This window comes from Dermacentor andersoni, chromosome 8 (assembly GCF_023375885.2).
Source record: "Dermacentor andersoni chromosome 8, qqDerAnde1_hic_scaffold, whole genome shotgun sequence".
Classification (NCBI taxonomy): Eukaryota; Metazoa; Arthropoda; class Arachnida; order Ixodida; family Ixodidae; genus Dermacentor; species Dermacentor andersoni.
The window spans coordinates 87,042,948-87,063,584 of record NC_092821.1 but is presented as its reverse complement, the minus strand read 5'-3'; the positions used below and the strand labels follow the sequence as shown (position 1 = coordinate 87,063,584).

Below are 20,637 nucleotides of genomic sequence, written 5' to 3'. Positions count from 1 at the left end.
AAAACGCGATGTAATGTTGGACGAATTAATTTGGATCCACATTTAATGTACACACCGTGAATCACGGTACAGTGAAGCGGGACGACGCTTACGCTGCTGTCTCACGACTAAGTACATTTAGGAAAGAGCGAGCAATCACTGTTTTTGCAACAAATATCGTGCAGTGAAAGTGGTGGAGGGAGGGAGAGGGGGGGGGGCAGAAAAAGCAGATACGACGGATCAGACGAGTAGTGAACACACGCACCTGGAGTGCTGGCTTCCAGCGCCGTTCGATAACCCAGTGCCCCGCTTCTAAAGAGGTACAAACAATAGATCAAGCAACCGCGTACACATACACTGCGATCAATTGCACTCTGTGCGTTAAGGGGCCTTATTTTGCCAATTAAGAACTGTCCCAGAGTCATACTACATCTGACACGCTCCGTCTTTCGTCAATGACATGGCCATAATAGAAAAACAGTTAGATAGAAATAGCGATAATTGGATTGTACGCGCGCGCAGTGGGTCGGAAAGTTGCGTGTGGCGTTGGAAGACGAGTCACTGGGTAATAAGCTTGTTTGGAAGCAGTCCTTGATCTGAGCTTGGATTTACCACACACCGGTCCCACCTTGCGCTTTTGACCGTTCGAACATGTTTGGGTACGTAAGTAGAAAGAAAGTGAACAAGTTCTAGGGTTTTACGCACCAAAGCCACGATGGGATCACGAGGCACGATAGTTAATGGCTCTGGAATAATTTTTACCAAATTGAGTTCTTCACCGCGCACCTAAATCTACTTACACAAGTGCTTTTGCATTTGGGGCCCGTCAGTACGTGAGTGGATTGAGCATCCAGGGAAGCGATGGGACCTTTAATATTAGCAGAAATTGTGTCAAACTCGGCGGCTGATGCGCTTTCTTTTTTTCACAGGGATGCAGCAGCGGTTGTTTTCCTTCTTCCGGCATTACTTCTTCCGAACCTACCGGTAGTGTTATCCAGTAAAGCACCTCCCGACATCGTGGTCTTCTTTGCAGATGACATGGTAAGTGGGCAAATTTTATTCGGTACAAATTTGTGCGTACAAGCGTTTTTTTTTTTTTCCGAAAGGGATATTTTCCGCTTACTCTCAAAATTACTATGATTGCTGCTAGGAACAGCAGAAGGCTCATTTTCACAGTTTAGGACATTGCTGTATGAAACGGCATCATGTTCGCACACAAAAAAATAAACGTCAAAACTTCCCGATATGTATGTTTCTGTATGTAGTTATGTATCAGTTGAAGCCGCTGCCTCTTTATTTCAAGGACATTAAAGGTACTAGAAGAGACAGAGAGAATTAAAATTGAATAGAAGAAAGGCAAGGAGGTAGGCCTGAGCTAGTACACTCTAGTCTGCTTCTGCGCCGGAGAAAATGGACACTGGACAAAATCGAGTAACAAAATACGACACTTAGGACATAAGGCAAGGTTGCGTAAAACCACGTAAAGCACGTGAAACAGTGAACTTCTTAATATATTGAGTATAATCCGGTGCTCTTTTTTTGATTAATCTATAACAGCGTTTGTAGGTCTTGTTGCTAGTTTGTGGTGACAAGATGCGGACGAAATACTAACTTCAGATAATGTTTGCCTTCCGATGCTTTCCAATAACTTCGAATGCAAAACAGACGTTGCTGAAGACTCAAATACCTGGCAGCGCGCACAAAAAGTCGCTATGTCGCCCGAAAGGCGAAGCATCGACTGCGATAGAAAATGATTAGACAGGTATATGAAGTGAGCATATCTGTTTTGTCGGTCATATAAGCTTGCAGACATTCGCTTACTAATTAAATTAACACGCATGGTGTCAAGCGCGCACTGGCAAATATCAACACATCTCACTGGATGACCGCGAACACTGGCTGTCGAAACGCTGGAGCGAGGAAACGTCGCAGCAGCAACGAGCGAATTGACCTTGGTGCTGCCTTTCGCTTCAATGCGAACTAAGCGGGGAGGACACAACGCACATGAACCTACAAGACGTCGGCGCGCCTAGACACTATACGCTTCGCAGCTCGCTTTCAAGATAGGACCCGCGGAGCCACGCCATACATGGCTGCCGCCTGAGTAAAAGCTCCCCCCCCCCCCCTGCTTCATTGCCTTGTGCACGATAGAAGACTGCGCTTCCTGGCCACCTTCCTTACTTGAGCGCGCGAGATCGAGCCACCATCATCGGCTCACCCTAGCACGCTTCCACCCGCAACCACAACCTATGGCGCGCGGCCATGATGTTATGCCCTTGAACTCTATATGGAGGGTCAGGGCGACGCCGATGACGACGACGACACCGACGGCGACAGCGGAAATTATTTTACAATACTGCTGACTCCATGGAGTCGTTGCAGAGTGGGTAGCAGACGATGATTACATCATGACAAGTCTCGCAAACTGAGAGCAGTAGATAAAATAAAATAAAGGAAAGCACATCATGAATTCATGTATAAAAATATGCGCAGATAAAAACGTTTAAAAACAGAAATAAATGCATACAAATGCATTACCCTGGAGTGTCCATATCATTGTTATCGCTATGGAAAGGCCAAAACATTACTTACCTTACTTACAGTATCCGTGTATGACGGGCCTTCACATGAACGACCAACTTCATGATTCCTCAGGAAAAGCAGTCCAAACATACGTATGCTGACCTTGTGATTAATTGTTAGTGCCTCGTCAGTGATGCTAATGCTGTAGAGCCGAGAATATTCTGGAACTTTGTGGCGTTGACAGCCTTATAGCGTTCCTATGATAGGTTGGCGACCACCGTCATATCGAAGACTAAGCAAGCGCGTGCTGAACGGAGGTCAGTTTCGTCATGAGCATCTGGCATACCTCTTCAGCGATACTACGGTGAAACAAATCACCCTGAAGACCACATAGCATAAACCATGTGTCTTTCTTCGCTTCCTTCCAGGTTACGTTCTTTCTCTAGCATACTTATTGAGGTCAGAGAAGGTATAACCACTGCCACGTGGTACGCTTACATTTGAACATATTATCGGCGATGTAAAACCGCCTCCTTATAATCGCTAGCGATATAGCATGCTTGTGTGGTCACAACGAATGCGTACATTTCCAACTTCGCTTATAGGTGACTGATAGCGCTCTGCTTCAGGAGTGATGATTTAATCCCCACATAAAATTTTCAAAAAAATCAAAGTTTATTGGTCATAATTAATGTCAAAGCAAATGTTCCATGAGGCAAGACTCCCAAACTACTTTAAGAGTTGTGTTTAGGGTACATAGATTCAGAAAAAAAAATTCATAATTTGAACGATCATTTACATCTGAGAGCTACCACAAAGCGCTTATTGAAAACTGAATATTTCTCCTTATATTTATCCAAGGCTTCACTAGTAGCTTTTCAAAGTTTAACTACCAACAGAAAACTACATTTAGCAGCAAATAATTGTCATGTTTAAAAGTACCATTCCATATCCTCCACTGTCCTCCCCTTTTTACAAAGTCTACCCGAACATGGAATTTATGGGACTATAGCGAGCCTTGCAATTACCACCTGCACTTCTCTCTTCCTCTCCTTCAAAAGTCACTACACACACACCTGGATTTTTTGTCGAAATAAAAGCGTTCAAATTACCAACCGAAATCCGGTCTTTGGTACGTGGCTATTGATGATCTCTTTCATGACATTTTAGAAGGTTCCAGTTAAAGAACTCGTGTTATAAGCAATGTGTGCCGTTTCTGTCACGTGACAGAGCAGGTAAATATTATTGCCTTTCTGCAGGGATGGGATGACACAAGCTTCCATGGGTCTTCCCAAATTCCTACACCGAACTTGGATGCCTTAGCGGCAGACGGCATCGTACTCAACAACTTCTACGTCCAGCCCGCCTGCACACCTTCAAGATCGGCTTTCATGACCGGTCGCTACCCGATACGTACTGGTAAATTAGTTAAACTGCTTGCTGTAAGTGCACAGTTATGAGCAGCGCAATGGCGATCGTATCCAGGAATTCGGGACATTGCCCCTTCTGCCATGTGTCAAACCAGTCTCCAGCATATGATTAAATCTTGTTTCTCTCTCTCTTCACCGCAATGCACAAGCACAACTGAGAGGGCAGAAGTTCCCGAACGAATATTTCGAAAGATCGTCCAAATTTCGACACCATTGTGTTAGCAACCCCGACAGTGTACGTCCTTCTGATAACATGCGTATTTACAGAACTTAGTCGTAGCCTCCCTGCTGCGTTATTGAAATGGCTTGTTCAAGAATTGAAGCACTGCTATAGCGCAGCAGCAAATCTACGGCTAACTGCCATAAATACGCATGCTATTAGCCGGACGTACCCTGTCGACGTTACAAACTGAAAGTTGTTGAACTATCTTTTGAAATATCTTGCTTTTTTTATTCTTGCTATTGATGCATAGCTGTGGAGTTCAGCCGATATTCCAGGGGCCAATGTTGAGAATTCATGGACATGTGGAAGATTTAAGAAAACGTCCCAGCGCTGGCACGCTTTAAAAACGGGCTGTTTTCTGAGCAGACAATCTCGCAATGTCTGCTTGTACAGTCCTCACACCAGAAGGCGACCAGGGCTCTAATCAAGTTCCTCCGTACAAGCAACCTAGTTAAACGATTCTGAAACTCCCACGCTCATTTTTATGTGTGTGCGTGCCTGTGTTTCTCTTAGAACGACAGAAAGCTGAGCTAGTTGGTAAGGATTCATTATGCAAAAAAGAGGTGAGGCGTGCAGACAGGACACAAGAATAAGGAAGGGGAAAACACGAACGCCGACTCTACTCTTGTGTCCTGTCTGCACGCCTTACCTCTTTTTTGCATAACGTGTTTCTCTCTCTGTCTCCGCGTGTGCTTTTCATTTTTATCTTTCTGTCTCTCCATGCCCTTTCTCCAGGGCAGGGTAGCAAACTGGATGTTTATATTTCGCTTAGCCTCCCTACCTTTCGCGTATATTTTATCCTACTCTTAAGGAAACGTTTCAGCAGCCACTGATTATCTTTTGAAAAGACAAACAGGGAGCCAGTTTAGTGCCGTCAAGTCCATAAGAAGAACCAACTGAATGAAGTAACTCATTATGCATTGCTAACAAAGAGAATAAGCGAACTTCATTTTATACAGGCCGAACGCAGTCATTGAAAGACGATAGTTACAAGAGTCAAACCATGTCAAGAAGTGCAACTGCGAAAGTTGACTGATTTCATTGAGACAGTTCTACAAAATGTTATATTTCCGCCAATCTCGGTGTCTTGCCGCGAGTCTGGTGCACTTTTCTGTTGCGATACTGGGCGTCATTAAATTAACTACTAATAGTCAGCCCCAGATGCGTACGATGACACAAAAACATCTTAAAAGAGCTGAACGGAACAACGACACAAACTCAACATTTCTTCAATAGCTGAGCCATAAGCGCCGACAGCGGGGAGGGGGGAGGGGAGTTCTTCCGGGCTCGAGCCCCCACCAAAGCTTTCGGAAAGTAGGGCGAGGGGTAGATCCTCCTCGGGCGATGCTGAAGCTACCTCCCCCACTACCCCATAGGGTGATCACCAGAGTTCTGTTACCCACATTACTTGAGGTTTCTCTTGAGTTTTCTCTACCTTTTCTCTTAAAATAGTTTTGTGCCTAAAAGCTTACTGCACCATTGTTGGCGCGGACGCGCACAATTTTAATCATGCTTTCGCCTTATTTCTGCAAATCCATAGAATAAGAGGACAAGTTCATGAGAAGCACCAACGACGGTTATCACATAAGCATTTTTTCCCTTCAACAATCTTTTTTTCACGTTTTCAGTCTTAACCCCATGTACAGACACAATATATTCATTGTATACACAGGACATAGTTTATTATATTATTTTAAAGAGAAGTAAGTAGCCAGCTCACAATTGTTTCTGAAGGTATGGATAGCCTATGCCTAGAGAATGAATATGTTGTTGCATGCTCACCTCGCTTCAACATGCTTTGAGTGCTTTATTAACTTTGAAAAAGACATGCACTCTTCGGTGACCCCATCGGCAGAGTCTCTTACCCGCGGCATGGAAATCCAGATGAATGATAAAAGTATCAGTATTGCTTCTCTGTTCAGCAGGCAACGTTAATGGCTCATAAAAAAAAAGAAAACTCTTCTTATAATTTACAACATTCATTAGGGTTGTAAACATCCCCACTGCACGCAGAAGTCATAAATATGTATAATTCATTTTTAGAATTAAAATAAATGAAACAGGAACAGCGCAACATAGGACGAGCGAGTAAAGAGCACAGGACCAGCGCTCTGTCCTGCACTCTTAACTTGCTCGACCTGTGTCGCGCTGTTTCTGTTTTTTTTTTTTCGTTCTAAAGATGAGCAAACCGGCCCCTTCGAACACACTGATAATGTATAATTCACTCAGTAGCCGAAATGAGGCCAAGTCAGATCCACTCGAAATCAGAATCAATAGCAATCAGGCGCAGCAACGCTTGTACTCAGCTCACGTGTTCCGATCAAACACGCGTACAGCCAGAGGTACTACGCAGCACTTAACACAGTGTTGTCTTTCTTAGACAATGAGTATCCACTTGAGATGTCGCAGTATATGTGACAGATTGAATATTTTTCCATAAAGAAGGAAAGCGAAGCATTGGCAGGGTGTGCCAACTATCATGCGCCAAAACTGAAAAAATATTCAAATACCACGTAGCTGGACAGAACCAAGTTAATGTTGTTTGCCGTCGTTTGGAGGTACTAAGATTATTTCTTGCATTTCGCCTTATTACATAATTTGTCTCAATTGAAAATCAACTTCTAAAATAAAATTATATGAAAGCTTTCAATGAGAAAATTGTAATACAACGTAACTCCCAATACAGCTTTCGGTTGCTCAATACTTGCTACATAGAAATGTTTTTCCGAGCGTGAAAGAAGCCCGCGAATACACGCATGATTTCTGGGCTATTGGCCACTCGGTGCACTTCGCGTGTATTCGCGGGCTTCTTTCACGCTCGGAAAAACATTTCTATGTAGCACTTATTGAGCAACAGAAAGCTGTATCCGGAGCTTTTCATAGTGCTCTACAATCTTCTCATTGACACTTTTCATCTGGTTGTAATGTTTTAGAAGTTAGTAAATAAGAAAAATTATCTGAGAATCTGCAAGCGTCAGAAGAGAACATTACTTTGGTTCTGTACAGCTACGTGGCATTTGCATATTTTTTACAGTTGGTGCATGATAGTTGGGACACCCTGTATGACAAACTTCTACGGCGACAGCTTTGAACGAGGACGTCCGATTTCGTACAGACGTATGCTGGTTGGCATTGCAAGCAAGCAAAACTCGGCACCATTGCATACATTCGAGATCGTCGCGCACGCGCTTTCGGGGGACGAGGGCGAACACCTGTGAAACGTTTTTTTCCAGAAATGACAAAGCTAAGAAGAATTCCGCTGACAAAGTCTCGTCCAGCACGTCCGAGTAGTCTTTTTATTATCTTCGACGACTGAAAATGTAGTTGCGGTCGACGACTGGACGAGACCCTTCGAGTCATCTCTTAGTTTGGCAGGCTAATAAACAATTCTCACGCAAGCTTAGCTTGAATGAGGTTGCCGACCACTTCGTTGCCACATAAAGTGCCCGAATGAACACTTTTTTTTCGCTGATGGGGAAACCACCGCATTAGGCAACGAACTGATGTCATTAATAGGAAAGAGAAAGGCGCCAACTTGCAAGTCCGTGCAAACCACCTCGCTTAGAAAACAACGCAGAAATTTACACAAAGGAAAGCAAACGGGGTACTTAACAACGCAAGTAGGGTGAGGCCTTTTGGGTACGCAAGGACGCTTGGTTGCGCTACTTGTAAAACTCCCTGGTCTAGGCTGTGCATTTTGCGTATTAATTTTTAATCGTCATATGCTGTGTTAGCTGCTCAATAACGCAATCCACGCTGTTCCTACTTGCTCTCGTGTCCTTTCGCTCTTTGGAGATATCGCTATCTTATTTATTGATGGATTTACTTCTTAACATGGTTGTTTATTTGTGAACCTGTAACTTATTTATCTATAATCCTTCATTAAACCACCTGGAAATAAATAAAACCAATGGCATAACGCATGCTTTGAGAAGTAATTAAACTATTGCATTGTAGTGTCACATTTCTTTTGCTAATCATTCTAGTCATAGATTGTGATGAGAAATTTTTATATATTGTGTAATCTTTATGCATATTATGTATTATGTCTTCTCACCTGACGTTTCGTCAGAAAAAGATTCCTTGATTGTATCTTTGTGTATTAAAACTCGCGACGGGCCACTTGGCTTTTTTCATTATAGTGTATTTCTGCGACCTAATATATATATATATATATATATATATATATATATATATATATATATATATATATACAGAGAGACAATGAAAGATGGGGTTGGAAAAGCTGGTCCCGCCTCAGCCATCCGCCCTCCCTCCCCCCCCCCCCCCCCCCCCCCGGCAAAGTGAAAACTCTCTGCCTGCCTGAGCCAAGTTAAAGGAGGTTACAAAGTGATTGCGAACTGTAGGTCTTCTATATTCTATGTGCCAGAAAAGCAAGAGATCCAGAGGAACTCGATTTTTGTTTAATACAACTATATAAAGAAAACAGGCGCTTCAGCCAGGCGAACCATGGGAAAATGTTTTTTTTATTCAATCGAAAGTTAGAAACAATGAGGTAAACGGAAGTTAAATTGGACGAAAACACAACTAGCCGCTGGTGGGCGACTAACGCCCATCTTCCGCAATTCGTCTGGGGTGGTTTTCCGATTAAGCTACGATGGCGGCTCTCTTGCGGTATACTTTCTGGGGTATTGGTGTACGGGAAAAGACGAGCCCTAGGAGTGTTCGCTTGTGGCGCTGCAGGCCCTTGCGGCGAACGTGGAACATCCTTCCAACCACCCGTGTCACGTAGAGTATTTGAGCTTTGGAGCAGGGCTACTGTTCAATAACCCTGTAAACTGTACCCGTTCGGTAATCTATGTATTAATGTATTACATGTGTGCATTGTATGCCTTATTAGGTACTCAAGGCTACCCGCTTGAAGCAGGCGCGCCCTGGGGACTGCCCTTAGACGTGAAAATCCTGCCGGAGTACCTCCGGGAGCTCGGCTACGAAACTCACCTAGTTGGAAAGGTAGTCGTTCATTGACACTTTAACCAAATGCCTGCCACTGCATTACTTGTGCAGATGGCGCCCACATATAGGTTGTATACCGGGACATGTCAGCAGCAAGCAGACTTGCGCCGCATTTTGCGGACAGGCCCCTGGTTGTCTTTATCAGACCGAGCCATTGCCGTCCTGTTCCCTTCATCCAAAACTATCATTGCCTTCTCGCTGTTTCCATCCCAACTGGCCATTGCCTCCTCGTTGTCTTCATTCCAACCGCCCATTGTCTCATTGTCTTCACACTGTCTTCCATTCCCCCTCGGCTATTCACTTCCTATTCTCTTCATTCCAACCAGCCATTGTCTCACTGTCTTCCTCACATTCGGTTATTGTCTTCCCGCTGTATTATACCCAACAAGCCAATACATTTTTTTTATCACAAATGGCCATTGTCACCTCATCGTCTTCATCCCAACTAAGCACACGCATCCTATTTTTCCTCATCTTTAAAGCTTTGTAAGAGACACAGGGCACTTAGACACTTCGCTAGAAGGCGGGCAAACCTAATTTTAAAGAATGTGCGTTATTCTGCACAATTTATTTCGACTCAGTGCAGTTATCGCAGTGTCTGTAACGTAGATGTAAAATTCCATTGTTAAAATGAGAGACCACGCGTGGTAGGTCATGAGATGTAATACAGATACCAAGACGCACCAGAATCTGCGACATGTTACGGCCACGAAGACGAACAAAACAAGCCTTCTACCTTTTCTTTGTTTTCATATTGTTGGTCAGGCAGTGTAACTTATGCCCTTCACAAATCAAAGTGCACTCATAGCATCCACGAAAGAAAGAAAAAACTGTACGCCTCCAAATTGCTAATAATGTGTGCTATTTCTGTAGGTGTAACAGGACGAAGATACATAGTATTTTGCAAACTGGTGTTAATATAGTCCTTAAAGTTGTTGCTAACTTCTGAGTCAAAGGAGCCAAAGCACAAGAACTGCTGATTGAATACTTCAACGAGGGATTTACCACTTAGCACTTTATCGCCGTACGTAAGTTCCTGGGGAATGCTATTTTTTGTGTGCCGCAATAGGTCCTTTAGAGTTCGCTAAGTTTTTTTTAGGATCATAAAGAATGTCCGTAAATTTGGTAGCGTAGTAATCAACACGTGACTTTTTTATGTCGGCATTTAGCCTGTTCCTGACCTTTCTATATTGCTTAAAAATTTCTGCGTCCTTATGTTTCAGGAACTTGCTGAAGAGCTTATCTCGTGCTTTCATTCTCTTGACTAAGTCGTAGGTAACCCAGGGTTTCCTCGCTTTCTTAAACTTTCTAACCGTTACCAAAGGAAAAGAGTGTTCGTAAATTTCAATAATTTTCTCGAGAAAACTGTTGTATAAAAGGTTTGAATCAGATTTATTTTCATCTAAAATTTCATTCCAGTTTACAGATGCAATATTTTGACGGAAGTTATCTATCGCGCGATTAGTTATCATCCGCGTATTTTTTGTCAAGTTTTCTATGGTAACCTGTGGAGACGTGCGCTTAGGAATGAAGCAGAACAAAGGTAAGTGATCACTGATTGCACTTACAAGCACTCCCGCTTTCACGTCACTTTCATCATGATTAGTCAGACACAAATCAATCAAGGTTTCACTGGATGCAGAGATGCGAGTAGGCAGAGCAATATTGTTTCAAAAGCCATACCTTGATAACAGGTCGACAAAATCATTAACTGGTGTGTTAGCAGGTTGCAACAAGTCAATGTTAAAGTCACCCAAAATTACCACAGGCATTTTAAGTGACGACAGAGAATCCAGCAATGTTTCAAATCGACGGAAAAATTCAACCAGAGACCCAGCGGGAGGCCTATAAACAACGCCAATTATGAAAGTTCTACATCTGACAAAAAGAAGTTCGTAGTTGGACAACATAGCACAGTGTTCAGCCATTACTTCATAATGAATAGCGTTTTTTATGTATAAAGCAACCCCACCTCCTTTTTTACTACACCTGCTCAAGCATTCAGGTTTGTAATCATTGATTTGGATTGCATCTTGAGCGGTATTGTACCAAGTTTCCGTAAAGGTCAAAATATCGAACTCAAAGCCTAAGGACATGAATGTGTTTAATTGGTCCTCTTTGTTCCGTAAACTCTGCGCGTTTAAATGATAAAAGGAAAAGAACTTCGAGTGCTTACTCTCCTCAGAAGCAAAATCACGAAAAGAAACGAAATCGAGATAAGACTTAGAACATGAAACCACCATGGGAAAGAATAAAGTTTATCAAACAATGCCTGAAGCGTTAACGTTAAACCATGTTCGCGAGGTCACTTTCTTGGCAAATTCGAATGACACTGTCACCGCTGTTCTTTCGTGCAAAAACATGACCATTCTTTTGCCACACGAAGCAGTACTTCACTTCTTTTCCCTTCGTTTGCGCTAGCCATAAAAGCCTTTTGTTCATCGCAGTTAGATTATCAAAAATTCGCAAGTCTGGTGCTTTCTCCCGAAGACGTGAGCGACTTTGCATCCACCGTTCCTTCAACATGACAGATCGGAAGCGAGCTATCACCACAGGTTTTTTACCAGCACGTGGATGCAGCCGATGAAGGGAATCAAGGTCAGAGTCTGATAGCTCGGGAAGCTCAAGCGCACGTGCCAGACAGTTCATCTTATCAAGAAGGTTTTCATTCTCTTCTTTTTGCATACCGTGAATCTTGATGTTTTGTCGGCGGCTGTACTGCTCCAATTCATTTAACTGAGCTTTCACTTCTAGGGCATTTGGAGAAGTTTCAGACTCCAAATGTTCAACACGCTTCCTCGAGGCCGCAATTTCAGTACCCTGACTGTCAGTCTTCTTAAGTATTTCGTCATACTTGTCAGAAAGCATTTGGATAGATGCCTCAATGCCACTGATGCCTTTGACAGCCTCGGACAAGGCGTCCACTTTGGCCACAAGTGGAAGAAGTGATAATACATTTGCATTGAGTTGGTTCAGCTTACATTCAAGTCTTTGGCTTTCAGACATATTGGATGAGGCACCGCCCCTTTTTTCATTTGTTTGACATGTTGCGCACTTCCAAGAATTTTTCAAGGAATCGCCTTTACTGCGAAAAGCAGACCCAGTAATTCCAGAACATTTACCAACATGGTATGAATATTTACAAATTGTACACACAAGGGGTATTTCATCGGGCCGAATGTCTCCATTGCACGCCAAACATTCAGTCATAACAGTGGACAATGATTAACTATAGGCACAGCAGCAGCAGGGAACGCCAGGAGGTTAAGAGCGAGTTCGAACCAAAATAACACCAACCTGCAACAGTGGCAAAGCAAGTGCGTGAGAAGCGATGCTGCGTGCCGTCCACTGCCACTGCAGTGCCCGAAAAGCGAAGAATCCAGGATCCGCCTGTCCTTTTTACGTCCGTCGTCCTCAGGTCCGTCACGTGGTAGCAGCTGAAATCGGGGCGGTGGTCCAAATTATCGCCACGATGACGTAACAGCTGGATTGACGGCCGCACGATGTATTTCTGCAACAGTGGCAAAGCAAGTGCGTGAGAAGCGATGCTGCGTGCCGTCCACTGCCACTGCTGTGCCCGAAAAGCCCGTGAAAACCCCATAGGCACAGAGCACGCTGCAGGTGCTGGACACTGCAGGTTCAATCGAGTGCTTACGGCTGTAGGTAAAGCAATGGCTCACCAGATGCCATCGTTTCGAGAGGAGGTGCAGAATGCATGTCTTTCGAAAGAACGCCAGCGCACTTAAGTCGCACATGTCCGGCTTTCGACCGTCTGTATTCGCGAATCAATTACTCATCACTGTCATTTGTGATCCAAACCTGTAATCTCCCATCAGACTGCCCGGGTATGAATGCTATATGCCCTACATCCACGGGCAATGCAACGAAATTATTGTTATCATACGACGTGTAACCTGACAATGAAAACCGATACGTTTGGTTAATTGCGAATAAGAGCAAGGTTATTTTAACAATTCAGGGAGCCTACTTACCACCATCAAGTCCGCTAAACTACGAACGTTTGCTGGGAATTTTGACCGCTCCGTAGCCGTGGATAATTGTTGGGAATTTCAAAGCACACCAGTATTAATGGACTGGCTCCTATATTGACTCGGAGAACTAGATTGGCGTCCATTACCTCTGAACGAGAAAATCGTTTGTTAAACGATGGAAGCCCTTCCCATCTGCGGGGAACAGCGTATAGCATCTGCATAGACCTTGTGTTTGTTTCACGCTCCTTTCACAAAATGTTTCAATGGTTCTCGCACTTGAAAACGCGGGGAAATGACCACATATATCAGTTTATCAGACCATTAACGCGCTGACTCATTCCAAGTTCTCCGGAGCTGTCCGATGGCCGAAATTTAGATCAATCCTGCAAGACTGCTGTCGAGACGATTTACCCTCCAGCCTAGAGGACGCAATAACGGATGCCTTACTATTGATGCCCGTTTTCCTGATGATATTTGTACGCACACACTTCGACATCACCCACTTCGGCGTCGTGCGAAACAAAGATATAGAGGCACGAAGACCATTCATGATATGAGCTTGGCCAGGCGGAGACAAAAAACACAACGTCGTATGGATAAGCTGGCTCCACAACGATGGCAGCCTTTCTGCGAGTCTCTCAATCCCCGAAAGCCTTTGCCTTTTATATGGAGAACTCTTTGTGACCTTCGTACAACACCTGAACAGCACAACCCATTGAAATCCCTGGTTGTTTATCTACAATGCTGAGAGGTCAAAGTCGCAGAATCCTTCTGTAGGAAGATTGCCGGCGAAGAAAGTTCCACTGGAATGCCGACTTCAAATCGCTCACCGTTCTAACGCAATCACCGCATGAAGTGCCCTTTTTCTTTGGGCGAACACGATGCTGCGCTTGCTTTATGCAGGCGTTCCTCAGCAACAGGGCCAGATGGCAGTATATACCACGCTCTGTGTAACCTTGGCGAACGAGCTCGAAAGGCACTCCTGCTCCTGTACAATGACTCCTAGCAGACTGGCATGCTTCCTCAGGAATGGAAGTCAAGCCACCTGATCCCGCTCGTCAAAGCTGGCAAGGCGCTTTTGGACCTTGCGTCGTACTACCTTATTGCACTTGATGGTTGTGTCGGAAAAATAACTGAACCGATGGTTGTAACGCGTCTGGAGCCTTATCTCGACCACTGTGGAGTTTATCCAGACTCGATGGCCAGATTAAAAGGCGCGGCCGTTCATCTACCGAAACGTTGTAGACTTGGTGACGTACGTGGAATAGCAGAAGACCTGTAAACGATTTTCTGCTGTCTTTTTTTTTCAGACGTTAAAGGGGCTTGCAATAATGTTACCCATGAAGCCATCCTTAAAGCATTAGAATAGAAATTCATGGAAAGATATATTTCTTGGTTTTTAGTTACCTACAGATGAGGTCATTCTAAGTGCTCACTGGGGATGGCCCAACACCCCAGTATTACAGCAACGGCGGAGTCCCTGAGAGCGAAATGCTGAAACCAAAGCTTTCTAATTTGGCCCTCATTGGACTAGTCGAGAATCTACCAAGCACCATTCGACTCTCTATGCCGGCGACATATGTATCTAGACGTCTGGGGCGGCATGGCATCAGGTTCGCGCGGCGTCAGAAGGCAGCCTCAACAACCTTATGCCACCTTCGTAAACAAGGACTGGAGGCAACGTGGGGAAAGTGCACAGTGGTGGCATTCATCGAGAAGGCAATGTCTGCATACGGGATATTAATCAATGGAAAAGTGATATCGTACAGCAGAAGTTAGAGGTTCTTCGTGGCTGTGATTGACAGAGACCTCTCTTGGACTCCTCCCGTGGACCACACCAAAAAGGGCTGATTGTTTTTTGTCATCTATTCAACTTCCCTGCAGGAAAGAAGGGGTGGGGGAGGGGTGTTTACACAACCGATGTTGCAGCTGTACAGGGTGTTTGTTGGATTGGTACGGTATAGCCTACCTCTTATATCCGGCGTCACTTCTTGATACGTCTACGGCTGCAAAATACTCGGCTCTGCCTACAGCAGTCCAATTTATTGACACAGAGAGCCCTTGTATATGAACCATGTTTTCTGAGTCAATACCGGCTTCGCATTCTATGCAATCAGTTCTCCGACGTAGAGCTCAGAGCAACAAACGTACAAAATTGCCAAACGTCACCACGCCGTCAAACAAAAATGTCACAAAATTATTTTTCAGTTGCCACCTGGTGATCGTGGCATCGATGGAAATGATCACACACACAAAGCTGCCCAAGAGCCACATGAAGAGGAACGCAGTGTTTCTATTCCGCCTTCCAGGACAGACACCGCAAAGGCAGCTTCGTCACCTGGCACGCAAGCTCTCTTAAACAGTGAGGAACACCCCAAATATCAGGTGCATCAAGCTACACGCAGTGAACCCTTCGGTCCAGCTCTGACCTCCACCCGGGCTTCATCCACGTGTGGCATCGGTTCTACACCGGCTGTGGTTGGGAGTGACCTTCACGAATGCTTACACTACATTGATCGGAATGACTGGCAGTGCTGCATGCGATGTCTGCGGCAACGCAGCATGCATCGAACATTTATTGTGCCACTTTCGTCATTTGAAGTCGCAAAGACAAACACGATTTATCGCATTGCGACTACTGGAAGATCGGCCGTTGTCCGTGCAGGCGCTATTGGAAGACCGCTCCAAGAGCACGTCGGCCCTCAAGGATTGTGAAGGCACTTTTGTCTTTCTTGAGGGTGACTGGCCTGTGTGAACGCCTTCGACTTGATGGCGCTCTCCACCGCGCGCATGCGATCTCAACGCGCCTGTCCTCCTCCACCTGTCTTTACCTCATCTTTCTATTCCTTCTTTCCCACCCTGGAGTGTAGGCTAGCCAATCAGACTCATTTCTTGTTAACACCCCTGCCTTCTCCCATTCTGTCCTCGCAGTTTCGAATAAGAAGAAATTATATTCAAGCAATGAATAATTACTCGCTAGCTATTTACAAACAATGTAGGCGCAATGGTGTTCATTTACGCTCTATATAATATTGTAGCGTTTATTGAAAGTTATTGTCTTAGTGTCCTCTTTCACAAAGATTAAGACGCAATTGTTTTATGTTTACAAAAAGTTTCCTCTGCCAATTAATTGTGTCGCCGCTTTTTCATCAGACATCGATACAGCATTGCAAAAGGGTCTACGATCGGGCTGGGTGGTGAAACATTGCTTAAAGAAGGAAAATCCATTTTAGTGCGCAAATCGTAGGAAAAATGGAAGGAGGCGCGCTCTCTCCTGGTCACCTTCTTCCTTCCTTCCTATGATTTGCGCACTAAAAAGAATTTTTCCTTGTATAAACAGCATTGTGAACATGATAACCTATATGGAGGCGCCTTTCTGGAAATCATAATAGTAATATTAATCAAAACTATAATCGATTTATTGTGCCCAGGAAAAACGCTGCGCACTCTGTATTGGTGCATAGGAAAAGAGAGGCAAAAGAGGTGAAAATATAAAACACTTTCAAATCAAAAGTAGAATGAGAAAACAACGAAATGAACTATATAAACAGCTGCGTGATGAATAAAAATGCACCAATAACACCCAATTGAGAAATTGAATTCAATATGTAATTTGAATTTTTTTCAAAATCCTTATTTTCGTGAAAGGGTGGTCCCTATCTCAATTACATTTGCAACTCTTGATAAGCATAAAGATTAGATGAGCCCGAGTATTTTTTACCAATAATTGATGTTGAAGCTTTGATCGGATCAGTCCGGTGGAAGCTTAATCTCATTTTTGGTGCTCCTTCGTCACAGCAAAAGTGGTGATAAAGATAAGGCGCCATAATGGCGTGTACCAATTGCTAAGTTTTGTACACGCTGGCATAGACAAATTAGGGATGCTATTTGTAGTCTTTAACCTTTGGCGATGGAGCCCTTCCTGTATCAACATGGATGGAATATCGAAACACGCAGCTGGATTCGAGCTCAGTGCACAGTCCATAACATAAAACTATCCACTGCAAACATTGGTACCCAACCCTATAGTTATTACAAGCTTTGATCGAACCCTGTGTCCATGAGAAAATATTGGAAGATGTTCACTTTTTGCTGGCTTTTAAGAGCCTAAGAAAGCCTGGTTTGCTAAACTTTGCGTTTAGTGTCGTCTTTTTTTTACTCACTGCAGTGGCACCTTGGCTGTTACATGGACAGTCTTACGCCAACATATCGGGGCTTCGACAGTTTCTACGGATTCTACTACGGAGAAGAGGACTACTACACCCACAATGTAACGTATGTAAGTGTGAAAACAAGCCAGCGCTGCTTTCGGGGTTCCAGGAATCCTGAGCTTCGGTGTGTATAATGTGCGAACCGCAGGTTTAACATTTTTGTCGCGATAGCTGTGTTGATATATTGGGAGCTTGGTTTAGCGGAGGCAAGGAACAGCTTGAGAACAGAGAGTTCACTGGATCTATTCAAAAGTAAAAGAAGGTTTGCCTGGTGCTTGTGATGTTGTCCCAGACTGGCAAGCAGGGGGCAATGCTATTGCTACCCAATGCTACCCCCCCGGCGTGCCAAAATGGATTTGCGAGGAGCGGGGCAAGGAAGTGACGGACGGTTGCTACAAGGGCCCCCCTTTCCCTGGAATGCCGAAAGCTTAGGCGTGATATGGCGGAAGGAATAAAGCGTTAATGTTCGAGACAAGCTGGTTTCACGCGGTCGCACGACACTGTATCTTCTTTGCAGCGAACGTCACTTTTCAAGGTCTTCTCTAAATGCAAAACCGAATGCGAAAAAAAGATAGGAAAGTGTCGGTGGTGGCTTGATAGAGTCGCACCGCAAAAATAGGTGTGTGGTTGTGTCCATTGTCGTGAAATTAAACACAGGCTGCCCCGCGGGCGATATGTGGGGCTGTAGGTCGAAGCTGGTCGAGCCAGGATTCTAGCCTAAGTGCTACGCGGCCACTGGCGGAGGGCGGAGGGCCTTACTGGGTGCCGAAAAACTGGCCTGAAATGCGGATTGCAGACCCATATAGCTTCTCGGCTGCGCTGACTCCAAGATCACCCTTGGTTGTTGTTCGCAGCCTCAGTAGTACTAGGTGTAGCCTTTCCACCTAGTGCTCTCTGCCGAGAGTGGCGCTCAATGACACCTTCAGTGGTCGGTGGACACGCTTGACCATGCCATTGCTCTGTGGGTGGCGAGCGGTGGTGCTATGACGGCGCGTGCCACGAAGTCTCGCCAGGGCAGAAAAAAGCGAGCTTTGGAATTGTCAGCCTCGGTCACTAGTTATGCGCAATGGGCACCCGTGCCGTGACACCCATGTAACAACAAATCCTTCCGACACAGTTTCGACCGTGAGGTCTAGTACAGGCGCCACCTCAGGCCACCTCGAGTAATGGTTGACACACGTGAGCAGGTACCTGAAACATTGGGAGGGAGGTAGAGGCCCCACCAAGTCCAAATGCACACGATCCAAACGGCTCTCTGGTGGTCGAAAGGGCTCCACTGCTGAACGCGTGTGCCGGGCCACTTTCACGGCTTGACAGGCTTGGCAGCTTCATGCCCAACTTCTAACATCTTTGTTGAGCCCTGGCCAGACGAGGCGGTCTGTGATAAACCTTTGTGTCGTACTGATGTCGGGATGACTTAACCCCTGCTATTTGGCGGCCGAAACTGATGGCGCACGAACGGGCAAGGAGCTGCTTGCAATATGTCGCACGTGACCGATGTTGTTGTCTAGGGAAGCAGCACCTCCGCAAGCTGGAACGACGAGTGTCTTTCCTGCAATTGGTGCAGCTCGGGGTCATTTTGGTGGACGGAGGCTCGAGTTTGAAAATCCACAGGGCCAGCAGTCACGTACAGCGCTGATCCGTGACAATGCGTCAGCTGCATGATTTTCACTCCCAGAGGTATGGCGGATGTCCGTAGAAAATTCGGAGATAAAGGAAAGTTGCCGAAGCTCATGTTCCGAGTACGACGATCTGTTGTTCTTGAAAACAAATGTTGATGGCTTGCGGTCGGTCAGAATGTAAAAGCGACAGCCTTCAAGAAAAAAACTGCAATGCTTGGCAGCGCAGTAGATGGCCAGCATCTCGCTCCCGAACGTACTTTAGCGAGCTTCTGTAAGTCTGAAGCAGTTTGAGGGGACGCTAAGCGACCTCCTGTCTGTACCATCATGCTGCCGCCATACGGCACCCACTGCCGTGGTCGACGCGTCTAGAGAGAGGACATAGAAGGAGCACAGTTCCGGGCGCAATTTAACATTCGCACCGAGTCTACGCAAGAACACCAAAGGCTTTCGGTTTGAGGTAGTGCTGCAACGCTTTCGTGGCTTTCTGTGCCATCGACGCGTACGGCCATGGTCCAAGGATCTTCATTTCCGAAACTGGTCTAGAGTCCACCAGTACAACGTTCACCCGAGCGCTTCACGCTCAACGTCGTACTGGGTACAGAGACACAGGATGTGCTCAATCGTATCTGTAGTTCCACAAAAGTCTCACATGGATAAATGCCCCATTCCAATGTTGAACGAGTACATCTTCGTCAATGCCACCCCGCGCCAGAGGCGGCACAATACTGTCGCCTCAGAGCGGGAAACTTTCGATGGTACTTGTAGCATTAGCGATGGATCCAGTCTATGAAGATGACACTTCGGGAAGTTGGGAGAAGACCAGCATTTGTGTGTCATAGCTTTAGCCACGATATGAAGCTTTCTTGCAGCGTCGGTTCTGGATAAAGGGCAGCTGGGCAGACCGGGCGGGCAGACCGGGCAGACCGGCGGTGTCCAGGTGGCCAGGTGGCCGCTGGAATATAACTGCATGCCCTTTAGCCATAGCTTGATGGTGGTTTTCTCTAATTTTATAAACGATAGGAAGGTGACCAACCGGACAAAGAGGCTATGCTGCTGGCTTCTGGCGAGCGGGAAAAAAAAGAAGATCGGAAAAACCTAAACAAGAAATTCGACCAATATCGAAATTACACGCGAAGAAGCAAAATTTAAAAAGAAGTGCTGGAAGCAGCTCGAGCGGACAAATCCCACAGAGTGGGTATCTGCCTCTAAAATCTCGGCTCTACATCTGCAGCAGCACCGAAGCGAGGAGTGTCACGATCAGCTTTACCGCTCACTTACGGAGCAAGGACAAGTATTGCCGCAACACAGGAAACTAGAACGGATAGTGAAGTGAAAACCGAGTATGTGGTGCGTCATTGGGGGGTACGATACGTTGACGTGTGTTGCTCATGTACACTATAGACGCAGTACGCGCGGAAGCAATGTGCCCACACAAGGCGTTTTTGTGCTAACATATTTCACAGAAGTGTCCATCCCATGTATGTTTTAAAGACGAGCGTCTAAGCCTGTCTAACATAGAAAGCTAAGTAGGAATTTTATGGCACGTTGGGCCGGGGCAACCCGTCTCCATGGGCCCAAAATCTTCTCTGAAAAGGAACAGGAGTCCAACCAGCCAGCAGTTAAATGGAGTGTCCTTCGCTAAGCCGCATATTTAGGGCACCCGCAATGTATGTGGTATAC

General features: G+C 45.4%; 1 protein-coding gene across 1 annotated transcript in view; it reads left to right on the top strand.

Annotated features, from left to right (window-relative positions):
* The first annotated feature begins 705 nt into the window (after positions 1-705).
* The window catches only part of LOC126529394 (arylsulfatase B-like), a 43,159-nt gene continuing 23,227 nt past the window's right edge, over positions 706-20,637 (top strand). The window contains exons 1-4 of the mRNA XM_072284100.1: positions 706-1,020; positions 3,762-3,921; positions 9,017-9,129; positions 17,293-17,403. Of these exons, the coding sequence (XP_072140201.1) occupies positions 841-1,020; positions 3,762-3,921; positions 9,017-9,129; positions 17,293-17,403 (564 nt within the window). The 5' untranslated portion in view covers positions 706-840. The remainder of the gene's footprint in view (positions 1,021-3,761; positions 3,922-9,016; positions 9,130-17,292; positions 17,404-20,637) is intronic.